General features: G+C 43.5%; 3 protein-coding genes across 7 annotated transcripts in view; 2 read left to right on the forward strand and 1 right to left on the reverse strand.

Annotated features, from left to right (window-relative positions):
- The window catches only part of smfn (small fragment nuclease), a 112,886-nt gene extending 98,454 nt beyond the window's left edge, over window positions 1-14,432 (forward strand). The window contains exons 9-10 of one of the 2 annotated variants that reach the window (XR_009785069.1): window positions 8,451-8,778; window positions 8,925-10,570. Coding sequence is in view for 1 of the 2 variants with exons in the window: in XM_061751068.1 (XP_061607052.1) it covers window positions 11,761-12,975 (1,215 nt within the window). In the remaining variant the exon portion in view is untranslated. Of the gene's footprint in view, window positions 1-8,450; window positions 8,779-8,924 lie in introns of both variants that reach the window. The other variant, XM_061751068.1, reaches the window with a different exon arrangement.
- lrch2 (leucine-rich repeats and calponin homology (CH) domain containing 2) overlaps window positions 1-26,011 on the forward strand; it is a 466,084-nt gene that overhangs the window by 172,579 nt on the left and 267,494 nt on the right. The gene's annotated exons all lie outside the window — the stretch shown is intronic.
- zgc:171929 (uncharacterized protein LOC100124596 homolog) lies at window positions 14,965-25,494 on the reverse strand. The gene is made up of 3 exons (XM_061751080.1): window positions 25,305-25,494; window positions 25,000-25,189; window positions 14,965-15,290 (listed from the first exon to the last, which is right to left on the reverse strand). Exons 1-3 carry the CDS (start codon window positions 25,476-25,478, stop codon window positions 14,977-14,979), a joined length of 678 nt encoding a protein of 225 aa, XP_061607064.1. The 5' UTR covers window positions 25,479-25,494; the 3' UTR covers window positions 14,965-14,976.

The following is a 26,011-nucleotide window of genomic DNA, read 5'->3' on the forward strand; positions in this document are numbered from 1 at the left end:
ACCATTGGTCACACCCAGTCGATCTGGAGGTCAGACCAGAGGAATGCAACTCCTCTTTGTTGGAGAGGTCCTCTGTGGTTGGGGTTGGTTGGCTGAAATTGACAGCATACCAGGCAGCCTTTGATGTAGGCTGCTACATCTTTGTACATGTGTGGCCAGAATACTACTTGGTGCAGGGCCGTGGGTGTTGCTTTAACACCATGGTGTCCTAGACAATGTGCGTCGTGAGCGTAGGTCACCATTACCCCCTTTTGGCTCCGAGGGCCCACAAACCTAGGTATGGAGTGGTCCTCGGGGACATAAACAACCAGGCCCTTGACCAGGCGCAGCTTGTCCCTTTTCAGCCACAAGTCTGTGAGATCTTGGTTGGCGGTTAGGTATTCAGGAGCTACAGGATTTGCGTCAGAGGTGGAGACCCAGTTGGAAAGCTTGGCGAGTCCTGGGTCCCTGGATTGTTGGGCGGTCAAGTCAAAGTCATGAGATGCAGGGGCGCCAGGTATTGGGTCGGCAGAGTCATCGGAAATCTTACTATGCAGCCGAGTGGCGGCAGGTGCTAAGGAGGTGGCCCGATGGCCCGTGACTACAGTTATCGATGGGTTAGGTGGGAGGGGAAGCCATGAGTCGTCAAACTGCCATGAGGTACCACGAAGGGCACCTTGCTTTGCCAAAGAGTCTGTTAAGTCATTAAAAACCTATTGGGCGAGAGTGACCTCGGACCTTCTTCCAGTAGATATGCATGTTGTTCGAATTAACGCGTGTAACGATTAGATCGCGGTGTTTAACAGGTTTTCGGCCAGATGTAAGGAACCTATTGCGTTGCCATTTAGGTAAAAGGCAGTGGAAGGAGAGACGTGCATAGTTAGAGTCGGTGCGGATAACCGAGGTGGTGATTCTGTGTTTCACTGCTATGGTTAAAGTTATTAGGATGCCTGCAATTTCAGCATATTGTGAGGACAGCGGGCCCAATTGGAATTGTTGTGGTTCGCACGGCACGTCGGCAACCCAACGCCAGCTCGCAGCTGTGCCTGGTGGAGGAAGGAACAACCATCCACATCAGCCGTTATCATGTCACGGCACGCAGTGTCATCGAAATAACGATGGTGCGTGAAAACAGGCAGCGCCAATGCAGGGGTGGAAGGCGCGTCGCGTCGGTAGACAGACAATACTGTCAGGCGGCCAAGTCCGACGCCAAGGGGAGTCTGGAGTTTTTAGCATAGGGGACTTGAACATTGTAGCTTTGCAACGCTATGAGCCAGGCCGCGATACAACCCTTCTCTAATGCGTTGGTTGTTAAGGAAGGTAACCGGATGATGGTTCGTGTCAATGGTCACTTTTTGGCCTGCAATGTAGTTGCAGAAATGCTTGATGGCACAGACCATGGACAGCAGGGCTTTTTCACAGTTGGAGTACTTAAGTTCGAGTTTTGCTCACATAGGCGACAACGCGCTTTGTCTCGGTCGTACATTTGGTAAAGACCGGCGCTAAGGCAATGCTCCGAAAAACCTGCTTCGAGGAATAATTATTTTTCGCTGTCAGGGTACACAAGACATGGAGCGGAACATAACCATTCTTTTAGGGACCTCATCTTCTTGCTCGTCACCCCAAACGAAAGGAGTGTCCTCTTTCAGAAGTTCGGTAGGGGGGCACGCGATATCCGCAAAGTGTTCAACGAATTGCCTAGAATAATTACACATGCCTAGAAAACTGCAAAGTTTGGACACATTATTGGGAGCGCTTATCTTTTGGAGGCCCTGACCAGGAGACCAACAACTTTTTTGCGGCACCACTGTCCCTTTAAGAGGGAGATTTTGGCGGTAAGTTGGGATAGGACATGGTCCATTTCCACCAGGTGGGCGTCCAGCGAGGGGCTTCTCATCATGATGTCATCAACATAGATGAGGTTTCTCCTTGGCTGCAGCATCAGGACAGGCCTTGTTGAGAAAAAAATTAAATTCCGCAAGTGAGTTGGCATAGCCAAATGTGTATTGTCTGATCGCAAACGTGAAAGCCAATTTTTGTTGGTGAGTGGGATCAACCGTAATAGTCCAAAAGCCAGAAGCTATATCAAGCACATTAGGATGTTCTTGTTCGAGCTGGCCCATAGCCAGCGTGACAAGGGAATTTCCATCCATCCATTTTCTGCGCCGCTTATCCTCACTAGGGTCGCGGGAGTACTGGAGCCGATCCCAGCTATCTTCGGGCAGGAGCCGGTGTACACCCTGAACTAGTTGCCAGCCAATCGCAGGGCACACATAAACAAACAACCATTCACACTCACATTCACACCTACGGGCAATTTAGAGTCTTCAATCAACCTACCACGCATGTTTTTGGGATGTGGGAGGAAACTGGAGTGCCCCGAGAAAACCCACGCAGGCACGGGGAGAACATGCAAACTCCACACAGGCGGATTGAACCCCGGTCCTTAGAACTGTGAAGCAGACGCTCTAACTAGTTGTCCACCGTGCCGCCACAAGGGAATTTGAGTATTTAATTTTTGATAGTCGATGGTGGGCCTTTATTTCCCATTCAGTTTTAAAACCGGCCAGAGAGGTGCAGAGTAGGTGCTATTGCATAGCCGAATGATGCCTTTTTCTAGCATAGCGTCAAATGTTTCTTGTACCGGCTTGTAAGAGGCGAGCCAAATTTAATATTGTCGCACAAATGTGGGCGGCGGATTTGGAGGGGTCGGAATGCGGACCATGTGCATGTCAGTTAGGCCGCAGTCTAATGAGTCTTTAGTGAACGAAGCGGCGTGTTTGATTCGCACTTCCCGCAAACGCTGTCGGAACGCAGGGCGTCAGCATCCGCTAGGACTTGGTCCATGTGAGTTTCGAAGTCGGGATACGGGGGCGGGAGACTATCACACAGTCTTACCGGCGTCGGCGAGGTGATTTGCGAGGAGTGTACCTGGCTGCAGACCAACACCTGGTGATCCATACACTCAGTACAATTCCAACGACACCCGAAAGCGCATCTCCCGTGGTCAGTGGTCCCCTTCCATATAGTGTACAGTCAATGAGGTCCACTGTCCTTTATCACAGTCCATGAACAAGTCCCAGAGTACAGGTTGTACAAGCGGGACCTCAAACAGCTCTAGAACACCCCTGTAAAAACAAAAACATCTGCCAGTATTTTGCAACAAAATCAAATACGATACAATAAATTGCCAAACGAATTTATAACAATACATTATATGGAGGGCAGTCATGTCCACAGTCATGAAGTAAAAGCAACACTTGGATGTTATCTCCCATTTATCATTAAGCTGGCATCCCCAGCTATCAAATAATATTATACACTTGGAGATCGGAAAGAACTAGTCATTTCACGATCACTATCAGTTATCACCCATATAATAACACTGTGGTATTATTATTAAGGGGGAGCGGATGGTGTGTTCCAACAACAGGGCGATCACACTCCTCAGCCTCCCTGGTAAGGTCTATTCAGGGGTGCTGGAGAGGAGGGTCCATCAGGAAGTCGAATCTCAGATTCAGGAGGAGCAGTGTGGTTTTCCTCCTGGCCATGTAACAGTGGACTGGCTCTACACCCTCGGCAGGGTTCTTGAGGGTGCATGGGAGTTCGCTCAACCAGTCGACATGTGTTTTGTGGACTTGGAGAAGGCGTTCAACCGTGTCCCTTGGGGAGTTTTGTGGGGGGGTGCTTCGGGAGTACGGTAACCCCCTGATATGGGTTGGCCTGTCCCTGTACCACCAGTGTCAGATTTTGGTCCGCATTGCTGGCAGTAAGTCGAACTCGTATCCGGTGAGGGTTGGACTCCGCCAAGGCTGCCCTTTGTCACCGATTGCGTTCATAACTTTTATGGACAGAATTTCTAGGCGCAGCCGAGCCATAGAGGGGGTCCGGTTTGGTGACCTCAGTATCGCATCCCTGATTTTTGCAAATTATGTGGTTCTGTTGGCTTCATCAAGCCGTGATCTCCAACTCTCACTGGAGCGGTTTGCAGCAGAGTGTGAAGCGGCTGGGATGAAAATTAGCACTTCCAAATCTGAGCCCACGGTCTTCAGTCAGAAAAGGGTGGAGTGCCCCAAGTGGAGGAGTTCAAATATCTTGGGGTCTTGTTCATGAGTGAGGGAATCGACAGGCTGATTGGTGCAGCGTCTGCAGTGATGCAGACTTTGTATCAGTCTGTTGTGGTGAAGAAGGAGCTAAGCCGAAAGGCGAAGCTCTCAATTTACCGGTCAATCTACGATTCTACCCTCACCTATGGTCACGAGCTGTGGGTTGTGACCGAAAGAACAAGATCCCGGATACAAGTGGCCAAAATGAGTTTCCTCCACAGGGTGTCCGGCCTCTCCCTTAGAGATAGGGTGAGAACCTCGGTCATCAGGGAGGAGCTCAGAGTAGAGCCGTTGCTCCTCTGCATTGAGAGGAGTCAGATGAGGTGGCTCGGGCATCTGATTAGGATGCCTCCCGGACGCCTCCCTGGTGAAGTGTTCTGGGCACATCGCACCGGGAGGAGACACCGGGGACGACCCAGGACATGCTGGAGAGACTATGTGTCTCGGCTGGCCTGGGAACGCCTCGGGATACCCTCGGAAGAGCTGGAGGAAGTGGCTGGGGAGAGGGAAGTCTGGGCTTCCCTGCTGAGGCTGCTGCCCCCACGTGCCGACCTCAGATAAGTGGTGGAAAATGGATGGATGGATAGATTCATTCCCTTTTAATAAAGGCAATTGTACTTTGTCTCTTTGCATCACAACACCGACCCACCTAAAAATCATAACCTTCGCAAAAGTAAGCAGCAATGTGCAGAGGCAGAGTATCACACACAAAGCCAAAATGAGTGCCGCCAAAATTTGAATTAATACTGCACCCATAGGCCCAAATCTATCCTGTAACCAGGAATTAGCTGACCAACCTAATTCAGAAGAAGCATCTCCAAAGGCCTTCAAAGCTTCCACCACAAATTAAATTCAAAGAACCACACAAACCAGCTTGCTTAGCCAAAATATAATCAAGTACCATATCGTGTTTAAGCAAAGTTAGTCTATGGCTTCTCTGTGTATGTGACAAAAGCTCATATCCCTTAATCATTTCATTAGAAAATCCTTGCAAAGTATATGTTATATATGATCTACCAAAAAATTTAACTCCATACCTTGGATAAAATCCAAAGACCCATTTCTCTCCCAGAGAAATTGTCCAATGATGTGCCTCTAATTTATGTAATTGCATTAATTCCCTCTTCGTCCTGGTTCCTTTAAGTCCAACAGGTTGAAACTTAACTGGCCCCTTTCCACGCTGAATCGTTATCACATCATAAGGACGCCTTAATATCGCCGCATAGCAACATTCAGTCCAACCATAAGGTAAAAGTATATATGCCTTATCGCCACAGACCCACCAAATATCCCTAAAATTCCCCATAGTACTGATTCCAACCGACGTACGGTTTGTTACCCCTTTATTGAAAAACATTGACACAAATAAAAATATAATAATAATGTATTACACATTATATATATATACACACATACATACACACACACACACATACATGATATACTATAATATGAATGGAGGTGTGTGCAAACCGGCGATGGAGGTGCCTGGGTTGGTTTGCGGCTTTCTTCTTCCAGGTGAGCGTCCATGCGCGCTGGTAGGCAGCCTGTGAGCCACCTTTAGTGACTGAGATTTTTTCCATTGGAAAATGTTTTGATGTTGTATTAAGGGGGCTGTTAACTTTGCATGGGTATTTTTGTGGAGCCGTGGATGTGATTTGACGCTGTTAGGCCCTTGTCGGAGGAGGGCTGCAACCTAAGTTTGAGCGCTCTGGTGGTCCAAGTGCGGATATTACTGCCTGAATGCTGCATAGTTTACCTGGAATAAAAGTGATGGTGATGGTTATAATACTGTAAGTGGATAAATGTATTTTTGTATGATACAAGTGGATCACGTGAATGTATGTGTGTGCGCGCAAAGGAGATTGTGGATGGAGCCGTGTAAGTAGTTTAACCTAATTGGAATGAGTGTTCAAATGTGTGTGGCACTGGTAGGGAGTGTGTAATAAAGTGACCTCCCAGTCAGTTCAACTGGATATTCAGCAAAGTGCGATAGGGCTTTTCTTGTTAACAGTAAATGGGTCTTTACTCTGATGTGTACACACTTGTGCACAGTGGCCATCAGAAAGAGAGAGAGAGAGAGAGAAAGAGACAGACAGACAGACAGAGAGACAGAGAGAGAGAAAAAGAGACACACAGAGAGAGAGGCATGTGACGTTAGTTTGGTAGTTTTATTTCGTGAATTTTGATCAAAACCTTTTGGTTTGGGCTACTTTCCTCTGAAACATTTTGGCGGCAGAAATTTCGGTGTATTACTAAAGAAAAAGACAAAAAAAATGAGACCAAACAGTCAGATTTTCACATTCTAATTTTAAGCTCTGATCAACAATTTGGAAAAAAATCCAAAACCCGGCCATGGGACTGAATTGTATTTTAGTATTTAGTTGGTCAGATTTACGTGATCTGGAAGTTCGAGTAATAAGTAAAGATACGGCCGTTTATTAGCCACCACAATCAGTCTGGACCAAGGACGGACTGGGAAAATCCCCGGTGGGACGAAGATACAAATGAAACAGCTGTGTTGTAGCTTTATAACAATTTGACAAACTTGCGTTCCTCCTTTTTACATTAATGCCTTATGTTTTTGATACTCACAAGAAATACCAAGTTTAAACTGAAATCTATTTATATTTGTGTTCAGAATTGCAGGTTCCTGCTATATGCACAATGTGAATTTAAGAAGAACAATGTTCATTATCTAAAAGAGGAAACTAGTTGATCGTACGTTAAGTGAATGTCTCATTTTAATTTGTTTATTCATAATTGCTTTAACCTAGCAAAAATATATTTTATTCTTATATTGAATTATTCCAATAGAATTGTAGAATAATAAAAGTAGAATAATTGATAACTAATTGCAGCACTACTGAATGCAAATTCTTATTTGTGACAGGTCTGTTTGATCTCACTTCAGAAATAAAGTGAGAAAAATAAGTCATCGCATCGGGTTTACATAGAATAAGTGAGAACCTACGATCAATTGGTTTTGAAGGGGCAATAAACTAAGCCCCCCCTTGACGACTGGTTTTGAAGGTGCAAATATTTTGATCAGCCATCTTGTTTTCTTATAAAGGTTCAATGCACTTCATTTATATATTTAATATATTTAAAAATCCATATTTATTTTTTTAAAACAAATTTGATAAACGAGTATATAATATATATATATTATATATTATACTTGCTAAACTATCTGGCTGTGTCAGTCAGATCATAAAAGTATATTTTAACATCTCACCCGTTAAATAAAAAATGCTGTTCTTTTAGTTTGTTTTTGTTTTTTTTAGGGGATTGAAGACTCTAAATTGCCCATCGGTGCGAATGATTGTTTGTTTATAGGTGGCGACCAGTTCAGGGTGTACCCCACCTCTCGCTGAAGATAGCTGGGATAGGCTCCAGCACGCCCGCGACCCTAGTGAGGATAAGAGGAACGGTAGACGTATGAATGAATGAATGTATTCGGCTTGTTGTAGTTCATCTGACATGGAAGATATGCTTTCAACGCTGTTTGTCCGATCGCAATGTTTTTAACTCATTTAGGTCCACACGGAACACCACACGGGGACTTGTAGACTTGGGGCAAATTACTTAAACAACACTGTTATTTTCATTCATCTTTTTAACTAGCGCTTTACGTTAACACCAGCCAACTAGCCAAATAGATCTCAGCAGTGGCTACTAAAATTGCTCTCCCACTAGCCACTTTGGCAGATTGACTTTTATGTGAACTATGCCATGTGTTGTGTACGCGACCGAGAGGCACTGTGGCTTTGATAATGATATTCTTTATTTCAAAGGGCAATCACATGCATTACCCACTAGACTGCACAACTGAGCGACAACAAGGCAGGTCATTAATCACAAGACGAAACTCACGGTGCTTGAATACAGAAACCAACAGTTAGTGAACAGTGATAAAATAGACGGGGTGGATGAACATCTAACATCAACAATAAAGTTCATCAAAAAGTCAACTATTTACACAAAGCCGCTCAGCATGCTGGGGATTCCAGCGTCTACTTCCTCGACACTACAATATATTTAATTGGCGTTTTTTCAAATGGCATCCGACATAATAAACCAGGCCTATTTAACTAGTGGCCCGTTGACAATCTTGCCACAGTTACCTTGAAAAAGTACTGATTACTTGATTTCAAAAATAACTAAATTAGATTACAAGTAACTTATTATTCAAGAAGTCGCCTAACTGCATGGTCGCCTCGGTTACGTGATCTCGAGTACTGTCTTTTTGTTTTTTTCGTTCGTCTTTGGAGACATTACGCACTACGAGAGGGAAGACTACCCCGGACTGTATTTCACTAACTTCCGCAAATCTGCTCAGTTTTTTCTCTGAGTTACTTACAGGAGGTGCGGCCGCGGTGTACGGCTCATGGAGGCGAAGGCGACGCCACATGGGGAAGCAAGCCCCAGTGCAGGTCAAGCTCCGTAAGAGAGGATTCCGAATGCCCGTCGAGTCACCTCACAAATCTACGTTCCCTACCCAACAAAATGGACGAGTTTCATCTTCTCACAAAGACCAGTAAGGACTTCGGACGTTCCCCCGCCCTGAGCTTCACAGAGACATGGCTTTGTGAAAACAAAAGTCGACGGGATATGTTTTAATATCACCAAAAAATGGTCTACCGACGTCACGGAGCTCAGCACACACTGCAGAGTCGCTGTTTTTTTAACTGTAAGTCATTCTACTCGCCGCACGAGTTCACTTCATTCATACTCGTGGGTGTCTACATTCCTCCTCAAGCTAACACCCAGCAGATTCACCCCATTCTATACCACTGCTTACACCAAATGATGCATACTGTGCTATCCCCCGCACAGCTCTAGGCTTCTGAGGAACTACGCACTGCCATAGGAGCCGTTGAAGCAGTTCTTCACAGCAGTCATCAAATCAGTCTTGTGTTCAACCATCAGAGTCTGGTTTGGTGCTGCCACAAAAAAGGACAAACTCCGACTGCAAAGGACAATTAAAACTGCTGGAAAAATTGTCGGTACCCCATACCCACCGTTGAGGACTTGCATGCTGCCAGAACTAAGACAACAGCATGCAAAATCCTCTTGGACCCTCCACATCCTGGTCACCACCTCTTCCAGCTCCTTCCCTCAGGCAGGCGCTATTGAACAATGCAAACTAAAACTAGCAGACATTCCAACAGCTTCTTCCCTCTTGCCATTAACTTCTTAAACAGTTAACTTACATTGTAACATGCTGCCAATTTTGTCTTGAGATTGTTGTCGGGACGTTGTGAGCGGGTGGGGAGAATACTTCGAAGACCACCTCAATTCCACCGACACGCCTTCCCATGAGGTAGCAGAGTCTGGGTTCTCTGAGGCAGGCTCTCCTATCTCTGGGGTTGAGGTCACCGAGGTGGTTAAAAAACTCCTCAGTGGCATGGCGATGAGATTCGCCCGGAGTTCCTCAAGGCTCTGGATGTTGTAGGGCTGTCCTGGTTAACACGCCTCTGCAACATCGCGTGGACATCGGGGACAGTGCCTCTGGATTAGCAGACTGGGGTGGTGGTCCCCCTTTTTAAGAAGGGGGGCCGGAGGGTGTGTTCCAACTAGAGGGGGATCACACTCCTCAGCCTCCCTGGTAAGGTCTATTCAGGGGTGCTGGAGAGGAGGGTCCGTTGGGAAGTTGAATCTCAGATTCAGGAGGAGCAGTGTGGTTTTCGTCCTGGCCGTGGCACAGTGGACCAGCTCTACACCCTTGTCAGGGTCCTCGAGGGTGCATGGGAGTTCCCCCAACCAGTCTACATGTGTTTTGTGGACTTAGAGAAGGCGTTTGACCGTGTCCCTCGGGGGGTCCTGTGGGGGGTGCTTCGGGAGTATGGGGTACTGAACCCCCTGATACGGGCTGTTCACTCCCTGTACGACCGGAGTCAGAGTTTGGTCCACATATCCGACAGTAAGTCGGACTCGTTTCCGGTGAATGTTGGACTCCGCCAAGGCTGCCCTTTGTCACTGATTCTGTTCATAACTTTTATGGACAAAATTTCTAGGCGCAGCCGAGGCTTAGAGCGGGTCTGGTTTTGTGGCCTCAGTATTGCATCTCTGCTTTTTGCAGATGATGTGGTTCTGTTGGCTTCATCAAGCCGTGACCTCCAACTCTCACTGGAGCAGCAGAGTGTGAACGTCATGGGTGTGTGTTCCGGTTTTTGTCTTCCCCCTGTTTCATACACACCTGCTCCTGAGAGCACCTTCACCACCTATGCCTTGTTCACCCTAATTACCCCTTGCAATTAACCTCGTGTCTCATTCTTTCTCATCGCCATTTCGTTGTACCTTGTCGTCGCGTTCCAGCATTCCTTGTTTCCACGTCAAAGACTCACAGTAAGACTAGACCCTGTTCCGATTATCGAACTCAGCTTTTTGCCTCACGTTTTTGGATACTTTTGCCTTTTTTGGATTGCCTGCCTGTGTACCGACCTTTGCCCGTATATTAAACCTCTCTTTTTGAAACTGTCCATTTGCTTTGGAGTCGTGCATTTTTGGGTCCTATCCTCTGTTCCGTTCATGACAGTGAAGCGGCTGGGATGAGAATCAGCACCTCCAAATCTGAGACCATGGTCCTCAGTCGGAAAAGGGTGGCGTGCCCTCTCCAGGTCGGGGATGAGATCCTGCCCCAAGTGGAGGAGTTCAAGTATCTTGGGGTCTTGCTCACGAGTGAGGGAAGAATGGAACGGGAGATCGACAGGCGGATCGGTGCAGCGTCTGCAGTGATGCAGACTTTGTATCGATCCGTTGTGGTAAAGAAGGAGCTAAGCCGAAAGGCGAAGCTCTAGATTTACTGGTCGATCGAGGTACCTACCCTCACCTATGGTCACGAGCTGTGGGTCGTGACCGAAAGAACAAGATCCCGGATACAAGCGGCCGAAATGAGTTTCCTCCGCAGGGTGTCCGGGCTCTCCCTTAGAGATAGGGTGAGAAGCTCTGTCATCCGGGAGGATCTCAGAGTAGAGCTTCTGCTCCTCCACATCAAGAGGAGCCAGATGAGGTGGCTGGGGCATCTGATTCGGATGCCTCCCGGACCACTCCCTGGTGAGGTGTTCCGGGCACGTCCTGGAGAGACGGAGACCCCGGGGACGACCCAGGACACGCTGGAGAGACTTACATACTTCGGCTGGCCTGGGAACGGAAGAGCTGGATGAAGTGGCTGGGGAGAGGGAAGTCTGAGCGTCCCTGCTAAAGCTACTACCCCCACGACCCGACCTCGGATAAGTGGTATAAAATGGATGGATGGATAGATTGTTGTCACGTCTATGTCGGACCAATTATACATTATTCGTGCACTCACTGTAGTAGTCCCGCCACTTTGCACTTTTGCATATCTGTTGTTGACCAATACTGGCCACTAATGTGCTTGAGAAGTATCTGAAGCATTTGCACAATTGACAGTGTTCCAGATTATCACACTACTAGTCACATTAAACTGGTTAAATTTCTTGAAGTCTCTGTACTATTTTCAGAATCAGAATCAGAATCATCTTTATTTTGCCAAGTATGTCCAATAAACACACAAGGAATTTGTTTCCGGTAGTTGGAGCCACTCTAGTACGACAACAGACAGTCAATTGACAGAGAATACTTTTGAGACATAAAAGTTATCGATTTAATTCATTCACTCAAACCATCTAAGGCAAACGATGTTTTTGGAATGGACACGAGCATGCTCAAAGATCTAGGTTCAACTCTTGCTCCTCCTATTGCCTCAATCATTAATCTTTCAATTTCATCTGGTCACTTTCCAAAGGCCTGGAAATCTGCTATTGTTACCCCTGTCTTTAAATCCGGTGACTCAACTTCTCTGAATAACTACCGACCTAGAAGCATTCTTCCAGCCATTTCCAAAGTTGCAGAAAAATGGGTGTCAGAGCAGATTGTCCATTATTTAATCAGCAGCTCCCCCTCTCTCCACGCCATGCAGTTTGGTTTCAGATCCAAGCATTCCACTGAAATGGCTACATGCCTCTTCATTGAGAAAATAAAATCTTCTCTCGACAAGGCTGGAGTTGTAGGGGCGGTGTTCTTGGACCTCAGGAAAGCTTTCGATACAGTAAATCACTCTGTTCTTCTTACCAAGCTCTCAAAATTTAACTTCTCTCGCAAAACTGTGAGCTGGATTGAATCATATCTGCATGACCGAACACAATCTGTATCAGTTAACAACTGCAGATCAGAGTCTCTTAGGCTAACCTCTGGAGTCCCTCAGGGATCAATATTGGGCCCCCTTTTATTTAGTCTTTATATCAACGATTTGCCCACTGTTTGCTCTGAAGCAGAGTGCGTAATGTATGCAGACGACACAGTTTTCTTTGTTCATGGTCGCTCCAAAGATACTGTTGCTGCTAAACTCACTAATACAATGTCCTGTGTCACAACTTGGTTGCAGGAGTGCTGTCTACAGCTAAACGTTTCTAAAACTGTAGGCATGTATTTCACTAAAACAAATAGAGTATCACCTGACCCCGACATACTTGTTAATGGAGAAAAAATGCAAATTGTCAGCCAATACAAATATCTTGGGTTAATAATAGATTCACAGCTTTCCTTTAAAGCCCATATTGACAAATTGTGTAAAAATATCAAATTAAACCTCGCAAATTTTCGTGCAATTCGGAATGAAATGTCAACTGAAGCTGCAAAAATTTACCTGCATTCGATGATTCTTAGTCACTTTAACTATTGCATAACAAGTTGGTCCCAGGCTGGTCAGAATGCAAAAAAACCATTGGAAGTTTTGTACAAACAAGTAATTAAAGTGATGGATAAAAAACCAAGGCACTATCATCACTGTGCAATTTTTAAAAAAATAGAGTCTTTTAAACTGGGACAGTCTTCACATATTTGCAGATTTAAATTTGATTTATAAAGTACTGCATGATTTGGCCCCAGCTCCTCTGGCTGAGTTCATCAGCCAAAGAAACAGCTCTGAGCGTGTCACTCGAGGCTCTGTCAGAGGTGACTGTCTCATTCCTCTGCGCAGGAGCACTTTCAGTAAGTCAGCCTGGTCAGTGAGGAGCGCTGGTGAGTGGAACTCAGTACCTGAGGAGGTTAAACTGCTTACAACGTACAAGGCCTTCACAAAAAAACTGAAAATGTGGCTAGTTAACACCTATAGCTGCCAACACTAAAAGACAAGTATGTTATGTTGTCTTTTTGTTATGATCAAAAAAATGATGGTTTTATTCTCTCTTAATAGTATAGTTTGATTATGTATCCTGTATTATATTGTCTTGTAGATGTATTTTACTGCTTTTTTACATCATGGCCAGGGGACTACAGATGAAAACTAGCCTTCTGGCTAATTCTGGCTTTTTTAACCATGTGTACTTCATGTGTTTTATGAAATTGCATTGTCCCCTTTCAAAAATAAACTGATAAAAACTGATAAAGACATTGAGAAAAACAGTCACTGAGCAATAAAAGGTTGCTAGTAATGCCAGTACAATTGTTATTTATTTATTTATTTATTTATTTTTTGACAATTGCGCAAAAAGATGCAGAGTCCTCTTTCAATTAGAGCACTTAGAATGACTAATATAGCAATAGTCCGGTGCAATGACCATTTTGCAAAGGGCGCCGAGACTTCAAGGAATGTATGCAGTTTAAAGTGACTAGTAGTGCGATAATGTGGGACAATGTCGATTGTGCAAATGTTGCAGACACTCCTCAATCAGTGTGCAAGTGGTGCAGATGCTACTCTGGCATGAGTGGCCAGTGTTGGTCAACAACAGATATGCAAATAGTGCAGCCTGGTGAGAGTACTACAGTGACACAATGGTCACTGTACCAGACTATTGCTCTATTAGTCATTTCAAACTGCTCTAAATTGAGAGAGGACTCTGCGTCATTTACACAATTGTCGAAAAAAAAAAAATGTATCGACATTATCACATTACTGGTAACCTTTCATTGTTCAGTGACTCTCCGTACTGTCTTTTTATGTTTTTATGTCTCAAAAGTATTTTCTGTCAAATGGCTGTCTCTTGTCATACTAGTGCGGCTCCTACTACCTGATCTCAAATACATGTTTTTATCTATTCTATTCTATTCTTATTATATTTATTTATATAGATTTTTTGATCTATTCATTCATTGTCCAGCTTGTTAAGAAGAGACTTTTCTGTGATGTGTCAAATTTACAAGACATTTTTCTGCTCGGGTGTTTAATATTTTGTCCATGGTGGGACTCGACCATGTCCTCTGACTCCAAAGCCCAAGGTTACAGCTGGTCCAACATAACTTATGCTCATTACTAAAACTTCCAGGTCACATAAACCCAACCAGTTAAATATTTAAATTATATTCATTCCTGTGGCCCATTTTCTGTTTCACATTATTAAATTAGGCCAAAATCTTAAGTATATACTGTTTCAACTAAAACAATCTGTCAATTTTACAATTTTTGTGCTAAATTCCAAAACATAACAAAATAGACACTTTTTCATTTTTTTGCCATGTACACTTTGAATTTTGATGATCTTTTAAAATGTTTAATCAAAAGCACCCTATTTACCACTGAAAACAACATATGGGGATGATGACAAACACCACAAAAGAGTACTTTTTCCCATCAGGTTTAAGCTCAGGCAAATGGATTTCTTACAAAATCTGAAGTCAAAGGTTCATAAAATGAATTACATGTAGTACAAATTCACAAAATGCTAAATACAAATAAGAAAAAATGAAAAGTGTAGAACATATCCTATACTAAATATTAATTTAAACGGTAAAGAAAAATGATAAAATATGCATGTGAATATGAGCATGCGCAAGATAGTAATTGGACTCAGCTATGGCAATCAAAGTAAAAATCATTATTTGGATTTGTAAATCAGCATGTAAGCTTACTACAAACACAAAAGGGGTCTTACATGTAAAATGTAGGGTACACCAAGTGACTTGCTTCAGCATTTTCAGATACAAAATAGCTGTTGCTTTGTGGCTTATGGCGATAGTACCTGCGGAGAGCAGGACTGCTGGGATGGCATTGTCTTAAATGGACAAAGTACTCATTCGGGCAACTTGCTGTGTAACCACATTCTTCACACACAAAGATCTTCGAACGCCTCTGGCGGTAAGCATACTGTTGGTGAATGCCATGAATCTTCCTCATATGAGATTCCAGAGAGCAGCGTTGTGTGAATGCCTTCTCACAAAGCTCACACTTGTAGGGGCGTATACCTGTAGTCAAGGGGAAGTGAATCTTTTATTTTGATGCTCATGTTAGTATAGAATGTGTTTTGTGTCGCACAAATGAATGAATGACTATATTAATGACAAATTCTGCAAACAAATCTGGTTAACCCTTTAACAATCAGTACAAAAAAGGTTTGCATTTTATATTTCCTTTAGGCAGTTATAACTAAAAATGAGTAGTTATTAAAATATGAGCCGCTTTGGGGGGCTGTCACTCACAAAAACAGAAGAGTGTAATGGCAAAAACTATAAGAAATACACAGCTCAAAGGTTTCGGGTACATTGGATTCACTATATGTATATATTTGTTTTATTTAATTGCTGTTTTTTTCCAATGCATGGAAATATTGCTGAAAATATGAAAGATCTCCATGGGGACCATTTCAATATGGGTCATTTTCATATCATTTGCATTTTGTAAAAAAAATAAAAATAAAAACATATAATTTAGCTTTTTTATATGCCACTTTGGCTTTATATGTGTAAATGCCTCCCATGCTGAAACAGCCATGCTTAAAGTCCTATTTTGAAAAAGTTATTAATGATTTAAAATTTTAGGCATTCATAGTAAAGGCAATCCTTATTGACAGAGCAAATGTGGTGGCCCATTGAAATACATTTCTTTTTATTACGGTAAAGACAGCGTCATAAAATTGTGAGTGTGTTGCCTTTCAGTTTGCAGATACAAGTGCATAGATGATCCTAACTACTCATTATATCCATTACACTCTTGTCGTTATACAATTGTAATAACGGTAAAGTCATGTAATAGTTCCGACACTCACAAATTCATACATATTCATTCATATCTCAGAAATACTACCATTAATTTTGCTGTATGCTATTGCGTGAATGCAAAATGACCGCCTCATCCTGGCATCTCATCTCACAGATCCCTCTGGTGTATTGCAACAAGGCTTCAGTGACAAAAAGGACCATTTGTTAAAGAACCAAAAAAAGGAACTTTGAAGACACTAAGATGCATTTGTAGGCCTGTCACGATATTACTATATCGACTTATCGTTCGATAAATAAAATGGACACAATAGTTTTTCCGGACTTGATAAATTGTCATTGTTGTGGTGAGGCAGTATGCGCATTACACAGTGAGCCGACAGAGTTGGATGGCTGTGTCATGCGCCGCTAGTGGGTTCATGGAACGGCAGCAGACCGGTACACTCTTGCTGGCGTTGGCTCCATCCAATACTCCAAAGCCTTGCTCCATGTGCAGCAGATAGATTCACACAACAGAGAAACTTAAAGGAAGGTTAACTGTTGTGTTCACTAGCCCGGCCCACGAATTAATGAACTAGCTCGCGAGCTAACCTGAGAGCTAACGAGATAGCGAGCTAAGGAGCTAAACAGCTCGCTCCACTGCAGCGCAATTGTTTAAAATGTCAGCGCCTCTCAGAGTTGTTATGTGTGTTAGTTCCCAATTAACACAAACACGGGAATGTTAACTGTAAGTAAGCATAACCTCAGCCAGTAGTTGACAACAGCGAACGTCAACATATATTTGATTGACAGGTGAAGGGGTCGTCTTCAGTGGACCAACCACAAAGTGGCCGGGTTTACATGGACACTTTTTTTGTCATTCTGATTGAAATCATTCCGATTGCTGATCTCTAGTCAACTGTTTAGATGTGATGTGATCTATTCCGATCAGGTGTAGACATGTGACATGCATATTTTATCGTAAACGTCACGTCATTTATCAAGATGGAGGTCCATCGTCTATTTGGCACAGTAGTTGGGGTTGTTTTTGTATGTTTATTTTACAAAATCGCTTGATAAAAACAACACATAAGTACTACAAAAAACAAGATCTCAGTCGCATACAAGCTCTGTCGGGAGCGGCACGGCATAAGCCGAGATGAAGCATATGCAGACAGAGATTTTCCTTGCTCTATTCTGAATGACGGCATATATGGCGAAAAAAAATTTCTGATCAGTTTGGCAAGAGGAATATTCCACCCCTGTGAAACTGAATTTTCATTAAAAATTTTGTCATGAGCGATCCTTGTAGTTACTGTTTTGGAGCTTGGGTGGCGCTTTGTGCCCCTCTCTCTCTCCCTTCCCTGTAATCAGCACCACCTTGGACGTGCACCTGTTTGCAATCAGCCGTCATCATCTCTGACTGCATAAAAACCTGCCAGATCTGCCTGGAAACCCTCGCCAGAGTATTAACGTTCACCCATGGTACACCGGCCTAGTACTTGCATGTAAGCTACGCTTTATTCGCATTATTCCGATTTCCATGTTCTTCCTCGTCCTCAGTGGTCCTTCCTTGTTCGCCGCCTTGCCGACCTCTTCCACCACGCCGCCAAGCCATCCACCTGCTCACTCCACCGCCTGCCGCACGCTCCCTGTCTCGACGACCCGCCATTACGCCTCGAAGGTCCAATTCCCAATTTCCTTTTCAATAAACCATTCACCACAAACTTCTCAGCCTCTGCTTGCTTCTGGGTCCAGTCACAACTGATACCTTCATATCGTGACACAATTATAATAATAACAACAATAATAATAACCACAATACTGATTTAAAAGCAAAAATGTAAAATAAAATAAATAATAAATAATAATAAGGGTGGGCCTTATTTTTCATGATTTCAGAGCAGGGTTATAATACTTTTGGATTTTCCATCATAGTTTTGATTTCATTTTGACTTTTCTTTTTCAAATTCAGATTTTAGTTTTAGTTTAGAGCAGGTTTGTTAGTTTTTATTAGTTTATTTTTTTAATGCTTCATTTTAGTTTAGTTTCTAGAAGTTTCAGTATTAGTTTTAGGTTTTTTTATTGGGGGTATTTTTCAAGTGTGAGATAAAAAAAAAAAGATCACAATAAGTGTAATAAAAACAACAAAAATGACCATTAAAAAAACCTTTCTAAATGATGAACAACCATTCACAAATCAAATACAGATACTGTATACCAGTCCACATAATTTGAAGTGCAATAAGAGCAGTGCTTATAAAGCTTCTAGGTTAGATTAGATGCATCACATTACATCACATAAACAAACAACCATTCGCACACACATTGACACCTGTGGGCAATTCAGAGACTTCAATTAACCTCCCATGCATGTTTTTGGGATGTGGGAGAAAACCGGTGTGCCCGGCGAAAACCCACGCAGGCACGGGGAGAACATGCAAACTCCACACAGGTGGATTTGAACCCCGGTCCTCAGAACTGTGAGGCAGACGTTCTAACCAGTAATCCACTGCGCGCATGTCAAGCAATATGAGAAAAATCCTATATATTCAAAAACGTAGTTAAAACTTCATTTCGGACACCTAATGGTAAAGCCTCTTTGGCATTAAATTTTTTAAAAATATTACTTTTATTGTTTTTTCTTATAAAAAATTATGACCTTTAGATGGATAACAACTGCCAATAATTCAAATACTCATCAGTAAAATTAATTGATTTTCAAAAGGAAATTTAATAGGCCATGTATTTACCATTATTGATCAAATTAACAGCCCACAGTGAAGGGTGCCAAGCAGGTGTGGGTATACGTATTCCCCCTCGGCTCGGTGCTTGTACATTGGTGTTTACCGTGGTGGACGAGAGGATAGCCTCCCCCCGCCTTCGGGTAGGGGGACAGGTCCTGACTGTTGTTTGTGCCTATACACCAAACAGCAGTTGAGACTACCCAGCCTTTTTGGATTCCTTGGAGGGGGAGCTGGAGAGTACTTTGCTGGGGATTCCCTTGTTCTGCAGGGATGAATGCTCAGGTGGGCAATGACAGTGAGACCTTGAGGGGCGTGATTGGTGTGTTCCAACTATTGGGCGATCACACTCCTCTGCCTCCCTGATAAGATCTATTCAGGGGTTCTGGAGAGGAACGTCCATCGGGAAGTCGAATCTCAGATTCAGGAGGAGAAGTAAGATTTTCGTCCTGGCCGTGGAACACTGGTCCAGCTCGTCACACTAGGCAGGGTTCTTGAGAGTTCAAGGGAGTTCAGCCAACCAATCTACATGTGCTTTATGGACTTGGAGAAGGCGTTTGACAGTGTCCCTCAGGGAGTTCTGTGGGGGGGTGCTTCATGAGTATAGGTTACCGGACCCCTTGATAAGGGCTGTTCGGCCCCTGTACAACCGGTGTCAGAGCTTGGTCCACATTGTCGGCAGTAAGTCGGATTCATTTCCAGTGAGGGTTGGAGTCCGCCAAGGCTGCCCTATCTCACTGATTTTGTTCATTACCTTTGTAGACAAAATTTGTCGGCACAGCCAAGGTTAGGAGGGGTTCCGGTTTGGTGGGGTCCCTGCTTTTTCTGATGGCTTCATCCAGCCGTGATCTTCAACTCTCGCTGGAGTGTTTCGCAGCGGCTGGGATGAAAATCAGCACCTCCAAATCTGAGTCCATGGTTCTCAGTCAGAAACAGATGGAGTGCCCTCTCCATGTCGGGGAAGAAATCCTGCCTCATGTGGAGGAGTTCAAGTATCTCAGGATCTTGTTCACGAGTGAGGGAGGAATGGAGCGAGAGATCGACCGGCAGATTGGTGCAGCGTCTGCAGTAATGCGGACTCTGTATCAGTGTGTCATGGTGTCCTACCCTCACCTACTGTCACGAGCTGTGGGTTATGACCGAAGGAGGCTCGGGGCTCTGTTTATGATGCCCGCTGGACGCCTCCCCGGTGAGGTGTTCCAGACATGTCCCACTGGGAGGAGGCCCCGGGGATGACCCAGGACACGCTGGAGAGACTATGTCTCTCGGCTGGCCTGGGAATGCCTCGGGATCCCCCGAGAAGAGTTGGACGAAGTGATTGGGGAGAGGGAAGTCTGGGCATCCCTGCTTGAGCTACTGCCCTTGCGACCCGACCTCGGATAAGCGGAAGAAAATGGATGGATTGATGGATGGATGATCAAATTATTTGAAAATGACTATATATAGTATCGTCATCTCATTAGGTAGGGTGCAACAGCACACTTGTATTTGAGTTCTACAATAACAAAGCATGTTACAAATGTGTGTGTAAAACACAAACGTTTCTCCACTGCACTACTTGAAATGGTCCAACACTGACTTTATTTTATTGTAGTTATTTTGTATTTAATAGCTAGAATTTAAAATTATGTTGTGTCATTACTCATAATTGAATGCATAATTTCTTCATATATGTGGTGATCATACATAGCCATTAATCTCAAAATAAACAATTAACATTATTCTGTCAATTAGATCACATTTTACAGCAAAATTGTTACTTGCATTTAGAGATAACTAAGTACAGTACTGTACAGTACAGTTGTGAATTGGCACTACAGTACACAAAGAAAAGTTGACAGTACAGGAACACCCAGGAATTTCTATATGCACTATGTGCAGCTGCACAGGGCGACATTCCTACCCCCGAGAAAAAGGGGAATTCTGTGACATTAGAAGGGTTCTTCAAGGCTTTTGAACACAGAAGTGAGAGGAAGTCTATGTCAAGAATTTTTTTTATTTGCACTCCCTTTATGAGACATTAGAAAGGTTCTTCAAGGCTTTTGAACACTGAAGAGAGAGGTGGTCGATGTCAAGGAAGTATGACATCTTTCTTGCTTGAAGATTTCTTTATTTTGGGGAGGAGGCAAGGTTAGTTCGTTGTTGGTAGAAAGTGACTGAGAGAGTGTCATGGCCATATATATATTCTTGCTTTGCTGGATTGTTTATTAAAATTGCAAGCTAACCAGCGACGGAGGTCTTGTTATTGCTTGACAATCGTTGATTCCATCCATCCATTTTCTACCCCGGGTCGCGGGAGCAGTAGCTTTAGCAGGGACGCCCAGACTTCTCTCTCCCCAGCCACTTCATCCAGCTCTTCCGGGGGGATCCCGAGGCGTTCCCACGCCAGCCGAAGGACGTAGTCTCTCCAGCGTGTCCTGGGTTGTCCCCGGGGTCTCCTCCCGGTGGAATGTGCCCGGAACACCTCACCATAGAGGCGTCCGGGAGGCATCCGAATCAGATGCCCCAGCCACCTCATCTGGCTCCTCTCGATGTGAAGGAGCAGCGGCTCTACTCTGAGATCCTCCCGGATGACCGAGCTTCTCACCCTATCTCTAAGGGAGAGCTCAGACACCCTGCGGAGGAAACTCATTTCGGCCGCTTGTATCCGGGATCTTGTTCTTTCGGTCACGACCCACAGCTCATGACCATAGGTGAGGGTAGGAACGAAGATCGACCGGTAAATTGAGAGCTCCGCCTTTCGGTTTAGCTCCTTCTTTACCACAATGGACCGATACAAAGTCCGCATCACTGCAGACGCTGCACCGATCCGCCTGTCGATCTCCCGTTCCATTCTTCCCTCACTCGTGAACAAGACCCCAAGATACTTGAACTCCTCCACTTGGGGCAGGATCTCATCCCCGACCTGAAGAGGGCATGCCACCCTTTTCCGACTGAGGACCATGGTCTCAGATTTGGAGGTGCTGATTCTCATCCCAGCTGCTTCACACTCGGCTGAAAACTGCTCCAGTGAGAGTTGGAGTTGCAATCGCTGATTGTTGCATGTTGTAATGTTCTCTACATTACATTATGTGTTGGTGCAGGCATAGGAGTGTGCTGGGTCTTCTGAAAGTTTAACAGTAAAACTATTCAACGTGCATTTATATGGACCCTCTCTTTTACTGTTTATGATTCGTAACTGTCCCTTCCTCCACTGCCTCAAGGACCACTTCCATTACTTTCTTTAATAAACTGTTCATCATCACCTATCTGCCTCCACCTGCTCTTGGGTCCAGCTCCTCTCCATTCGTGACAGAAATATCATATAATACACTAGGTCAAGGCAGTTGTACATGGACCTCAAGCTGTATATCAAGAATATTGAATAAAAGCTCAAACATCGGCAGCACAGACACGTTTAACAAATCCGCCTCACAGTTCTGAGGTCCTGGGTTGAAATCTGGAACTTCCTGTGTTGAGTTTGCATGTCCTCCCCGTGCCTGTGTGGGATTTCTCCAGATAGTTCCTCCCACATTACAAAAACATGCATGGTAGGCAGTGATGCCAGTAATGCGTTACTCCAAAATACCGCCATTTAGAGTAACGAGGAAAGTAACACGTTACTTTTCCTAGGAAAGTAATCAGACTATAGATACTTCTTCAAACCAACAGCAGTTACTTTTGCATCATCAATGTCTCTCACCAAGTATGCATTTGTAGCTGGTAATTGGAACAAAGAGCACTCCAACTGTGCAGAAGCAATTAACCAAGACCTAGTGATGAGCAAATGATACCGAGGCTTTGGAGCCTGTGTCACTCTTCCTGAAGGGGAGTGATTCGAAACGCTGTATCAAAACAGCAGTGTCACGTGACCGATGACGTTCGAAGCTTCGAACATCATTGCTGTTTCGCTTCGCGCTTCATTCCTTCAAAATGTTTCAAAGATTTTCTTTGGCTTATAGTCTTTCAGTGTGTGTCATTGGCTCATGGAGTTTCATTTATTCTTTGGGTTAATCTGGAATGTGTTTTAAAGTATGGGGGAGAACATCTGCATATTTTATTGTAATGACGATATAATCCTTATTTGGCATGAATGAATAAAACGCTTGAATGACCATACAGACTTTTCTGAACTTTTATTGCTGTCATGGGAAAGAAACAGTGCCAGTGCTTCAGTCGTGCTCTTTAGAGGTTGCTATGGCTTCAGTTGTCCACCAGATGTCACTGTCACTGAAGCCTTGAAGCTTTGAATCTTTTTCGGCACAATTGTTAGGAAGCCTCAGTGCTTCATGAGTCTTCACTTGCCCACCACTTCCGAGACCACTCCTTCTTTTTTTTTTTTCTCCGGCAAATGAAAATAAGTGATTGGGAAGTGATTGTTTATTACACAATGCACAGGGGCGGCGCAGTACCATAAACATGCAAAGAAATGCACGATTTCACTGTCTGCGATTGGCTGGCAACCAGTTCAGGGTGTACCCCGTCGACTGCCCGATGATAGCTGGGATAGGCTTCAGACCTTGTGAGGATAAGCGGTTCAGAAAATGGATGGATGGATGGATTTCACTGTTGCCACACTATTTACAATTAAAAGTGAGAACTTTCAACTTCATCTGGAGTTCGGACTGTGAGCTAGTTGAACGCGCTGCACGGCTGACGTCACATATTAAGTGTTAAGTGTGTGTGTGTCACTCACGTTCACGTACACGCAGTTGCTTTCATAGACCACAATCAGCATCTATTATTTCAGAGTCTTTAGAGAAGTGTAGTGAGATTGTGTGCTTGTTTACGTATGTATTGTGTTGGCATGTTAAGTCTGCACGAAGTTGCTTATTGAGTGTGGCTTCAACTACACTAAGTTATTGTTCATGTTGATGACATCATTCTGTAACTTGTGTGGCGTACATTACCAAGTAATGGGTACGGTTGAGCTAATGCTATATTTTTTTGTACTGTAGAGAAGTACTGCTGAAAGTAACTAATAAGTGTATTTTTTTTAACTTAGTTACTTTTGAAATCAAGTAATCAGTAAAGTAAGTAAGTTACTTTTAAGCACAAGTAATCAGTAAAGTAACTATGTTACTTTTTCAAGGTAACTGTGGTAACACTGATGGTAGGTTAATTGAAGACTCTAAATTGTGCGTAGGTGTAATTCCACTGCTCTTACTGATGTTTTAGATTTTTGCCGTGGTATCGTTTCAGTATCGGTATCGAGTTACTTTATGCAGGTATGGTATCAAAGTCAGAATTTTGGTATTGTGACGCCACTACTAGCAAGGCTAGAGCGGTCCTATCTAGACAATTTCCAATCAGAACAGTCCAGTTACGATTGATTCAATACCTTGAGAATAAAAAGACCTGGAGAATATTCATACACATACAATGCAGTTTGTTAATATTAAGTACAGTAAACCCTCGTTTATCACTGGGGTTACATTTCAGAAACCGCAGTACATGAAATCTGTGACATAACGACCAATTCTTTTTAAAATTACGATATAAATATTTGTTTCATATATGCGTTTCAATGCCAATTTGTGAAACTGCCCTTTGGAGGGAGGTGCAGGTATTTTATTTGTTAACTTTAGGTTATCACACACACACACACACACACACACTCACACAACAAGAGCACACACCTATGGGGCATGCCCTGCTTAAATGTTGTGAACAAAAGTCCATGCGGACAGCGTGTGAACAGGTGATTTCTTGGGTTAACCATTTGCACCCTTCCTCACACTCACAGTCCTGGAAAAATATTTACCAAAAAGCATTATAGGTACCCATAATTCATTGAGGTAATGTTTTAAACTACAGTTCTGTAATTGTAGAATATATAACTAAACATTGCTCTTTACTGGAATTTGTTCCTGTTGATATTGTTATGAGTGTGTGCATTAGCTATTTGTTGGGCAAAGTTTGGTATTTGTGAATTTATTTTAAAAAACTGACTGTGACTTGTGATTTAAACTGGTAAAATACTAAGTTTTCTTTTTCTGCTAAGAACAAAAGCCTAATTGACCTTCTGTGACTCATTTCTGACGCATTTAAATTAATAAGCCCACGAAGATGACTGTGTTAGTCATGTGCAAGTAAGTACTTCGCTGACCTTTAAAAAAAAAAAAAAAAAATCTGCGATACACTGAATCCGCAATAAATAAACCGCGATATAGTGAGGGATTACTGTAACCAATTGTATGCGCTAAAGTGATGCAAACAGTTTTGTATGCATTCAAGTACAGATGCTCATTCCTCACCTGTGTGTGTTCGCATATGTCTCTTTAGGTCAAAAGTATCATTAAATCCTTTGCCACAAAATCGACAAGGATGTCTCTTTACCAAGCTATGACACTTCATGTGGCGAATCAGTATGCGTTGCAGGGGGAACATCTTGTAGCACATTGAGCACACAAAGCTACCAGAACCAGGAAAATTGTGGGGTTGAGGCTGGTAGAATGAAACAAAGCTCTTCATTAATACAATACAGTGATTTTTTGTATTTATTATTTTCTTGCAGCAGTGTTGATATTCACAATATTTAATGAGAAAATCATGACCTTACCTTTTCTTTCCCGACGAGTGCCGGTGTAGTGGGATCATAGAAGGGGCCCTGAAGCATCTTTGTGGCTCGGTCATGCATTTGGTCAGCAACTATTCCTCTGGAGTCTGACAAAGGCATTGGCAATTTAATTTGAATTTCTGTCCTCCATTCTAAAGTAGATTGTGGCTGAGGCATTATGGCACACTCTTGAGCATCCAAACTCCATAGTCGCTGGTCCTTACTCACTGTAGGGGATAAAATCAAGAATTATGTCATTATTCAACATCACAAACAAAGTTAAGTCTATAATAGATCTGAAAGGGTAGGATTACACCATTTTGTCTCCGTATATGACTATATATGGTGATGGACTGCTCCGTATGTTTGACTTCTTTAAGACATGAAAATCTTACCATCTGAATTATTTTCTCCCCACTCAGTCTGCTCTGACTTTTTCCATTGGCATGTTCGAAAAACTCCATGTTTCTTTTTCACAAGGAAAGACCTAGGCATGCTGAAAGATTTATAGATCCTCAATCTTCAGCACTCGCACTCAAATGAGAAGTTTCTACTATTGAGCCGTTACAGATAACTCTTTATCTTCCCTCCACACCAAACCTTAAATCAACCTGTACACTATCCCAAAGAAATCACAGTACTCATTTTAATAACACTCTGTGGGAATGTTGAAACCACTGTGGAGTGGTCATAGACGCTTGTTATTTTGA

The sequence above is a fragment of the Phyllopteryx taeniolatus genome, chromosome 17 (genome assembly GCF_024500385.1).
Source record: "Phyllopteryx taeniolatus isolate TA_2022b chromosome 17, UOR_Ptae_1.2, whole genome shotgun sequence".
Taxonomy (NCBI): domain Eukaryota; kingdom Metazoa; phylum Chordata; class Actinopteri; order Syngnathiformes; family Syngnathidae; genus Phyllopteryx; species Phyllopteryx taeniolatus.

What these genes read in the sequence shown, in the direction of transcription:
- zgc:171929 (XM_061751080.1), bottom strand. Translation starts at nt 25,478, where the DNA reads ATGCCTCAGCCACAATCTACTTTAGAATGGAGGACAGAAATTCAAATT. An exon ending in CACTCGTCGGGAAAGAAAAG is followed by an intron (nt 25,190 to 25,304) that starts GTAAGGTCATGA and finishes TCATTCTACCAG; the next exon opens with CCTCAACCCCACAATTTTCC. An exon ending in ACATATGCGAACACACACAG is followed by an intron (nt 15,291 to 24,999) that starts GTGAGGAATGAG and finishes CCTTGACTACAG; the next exon opens with GTATACGCCCCTACAAGTGT.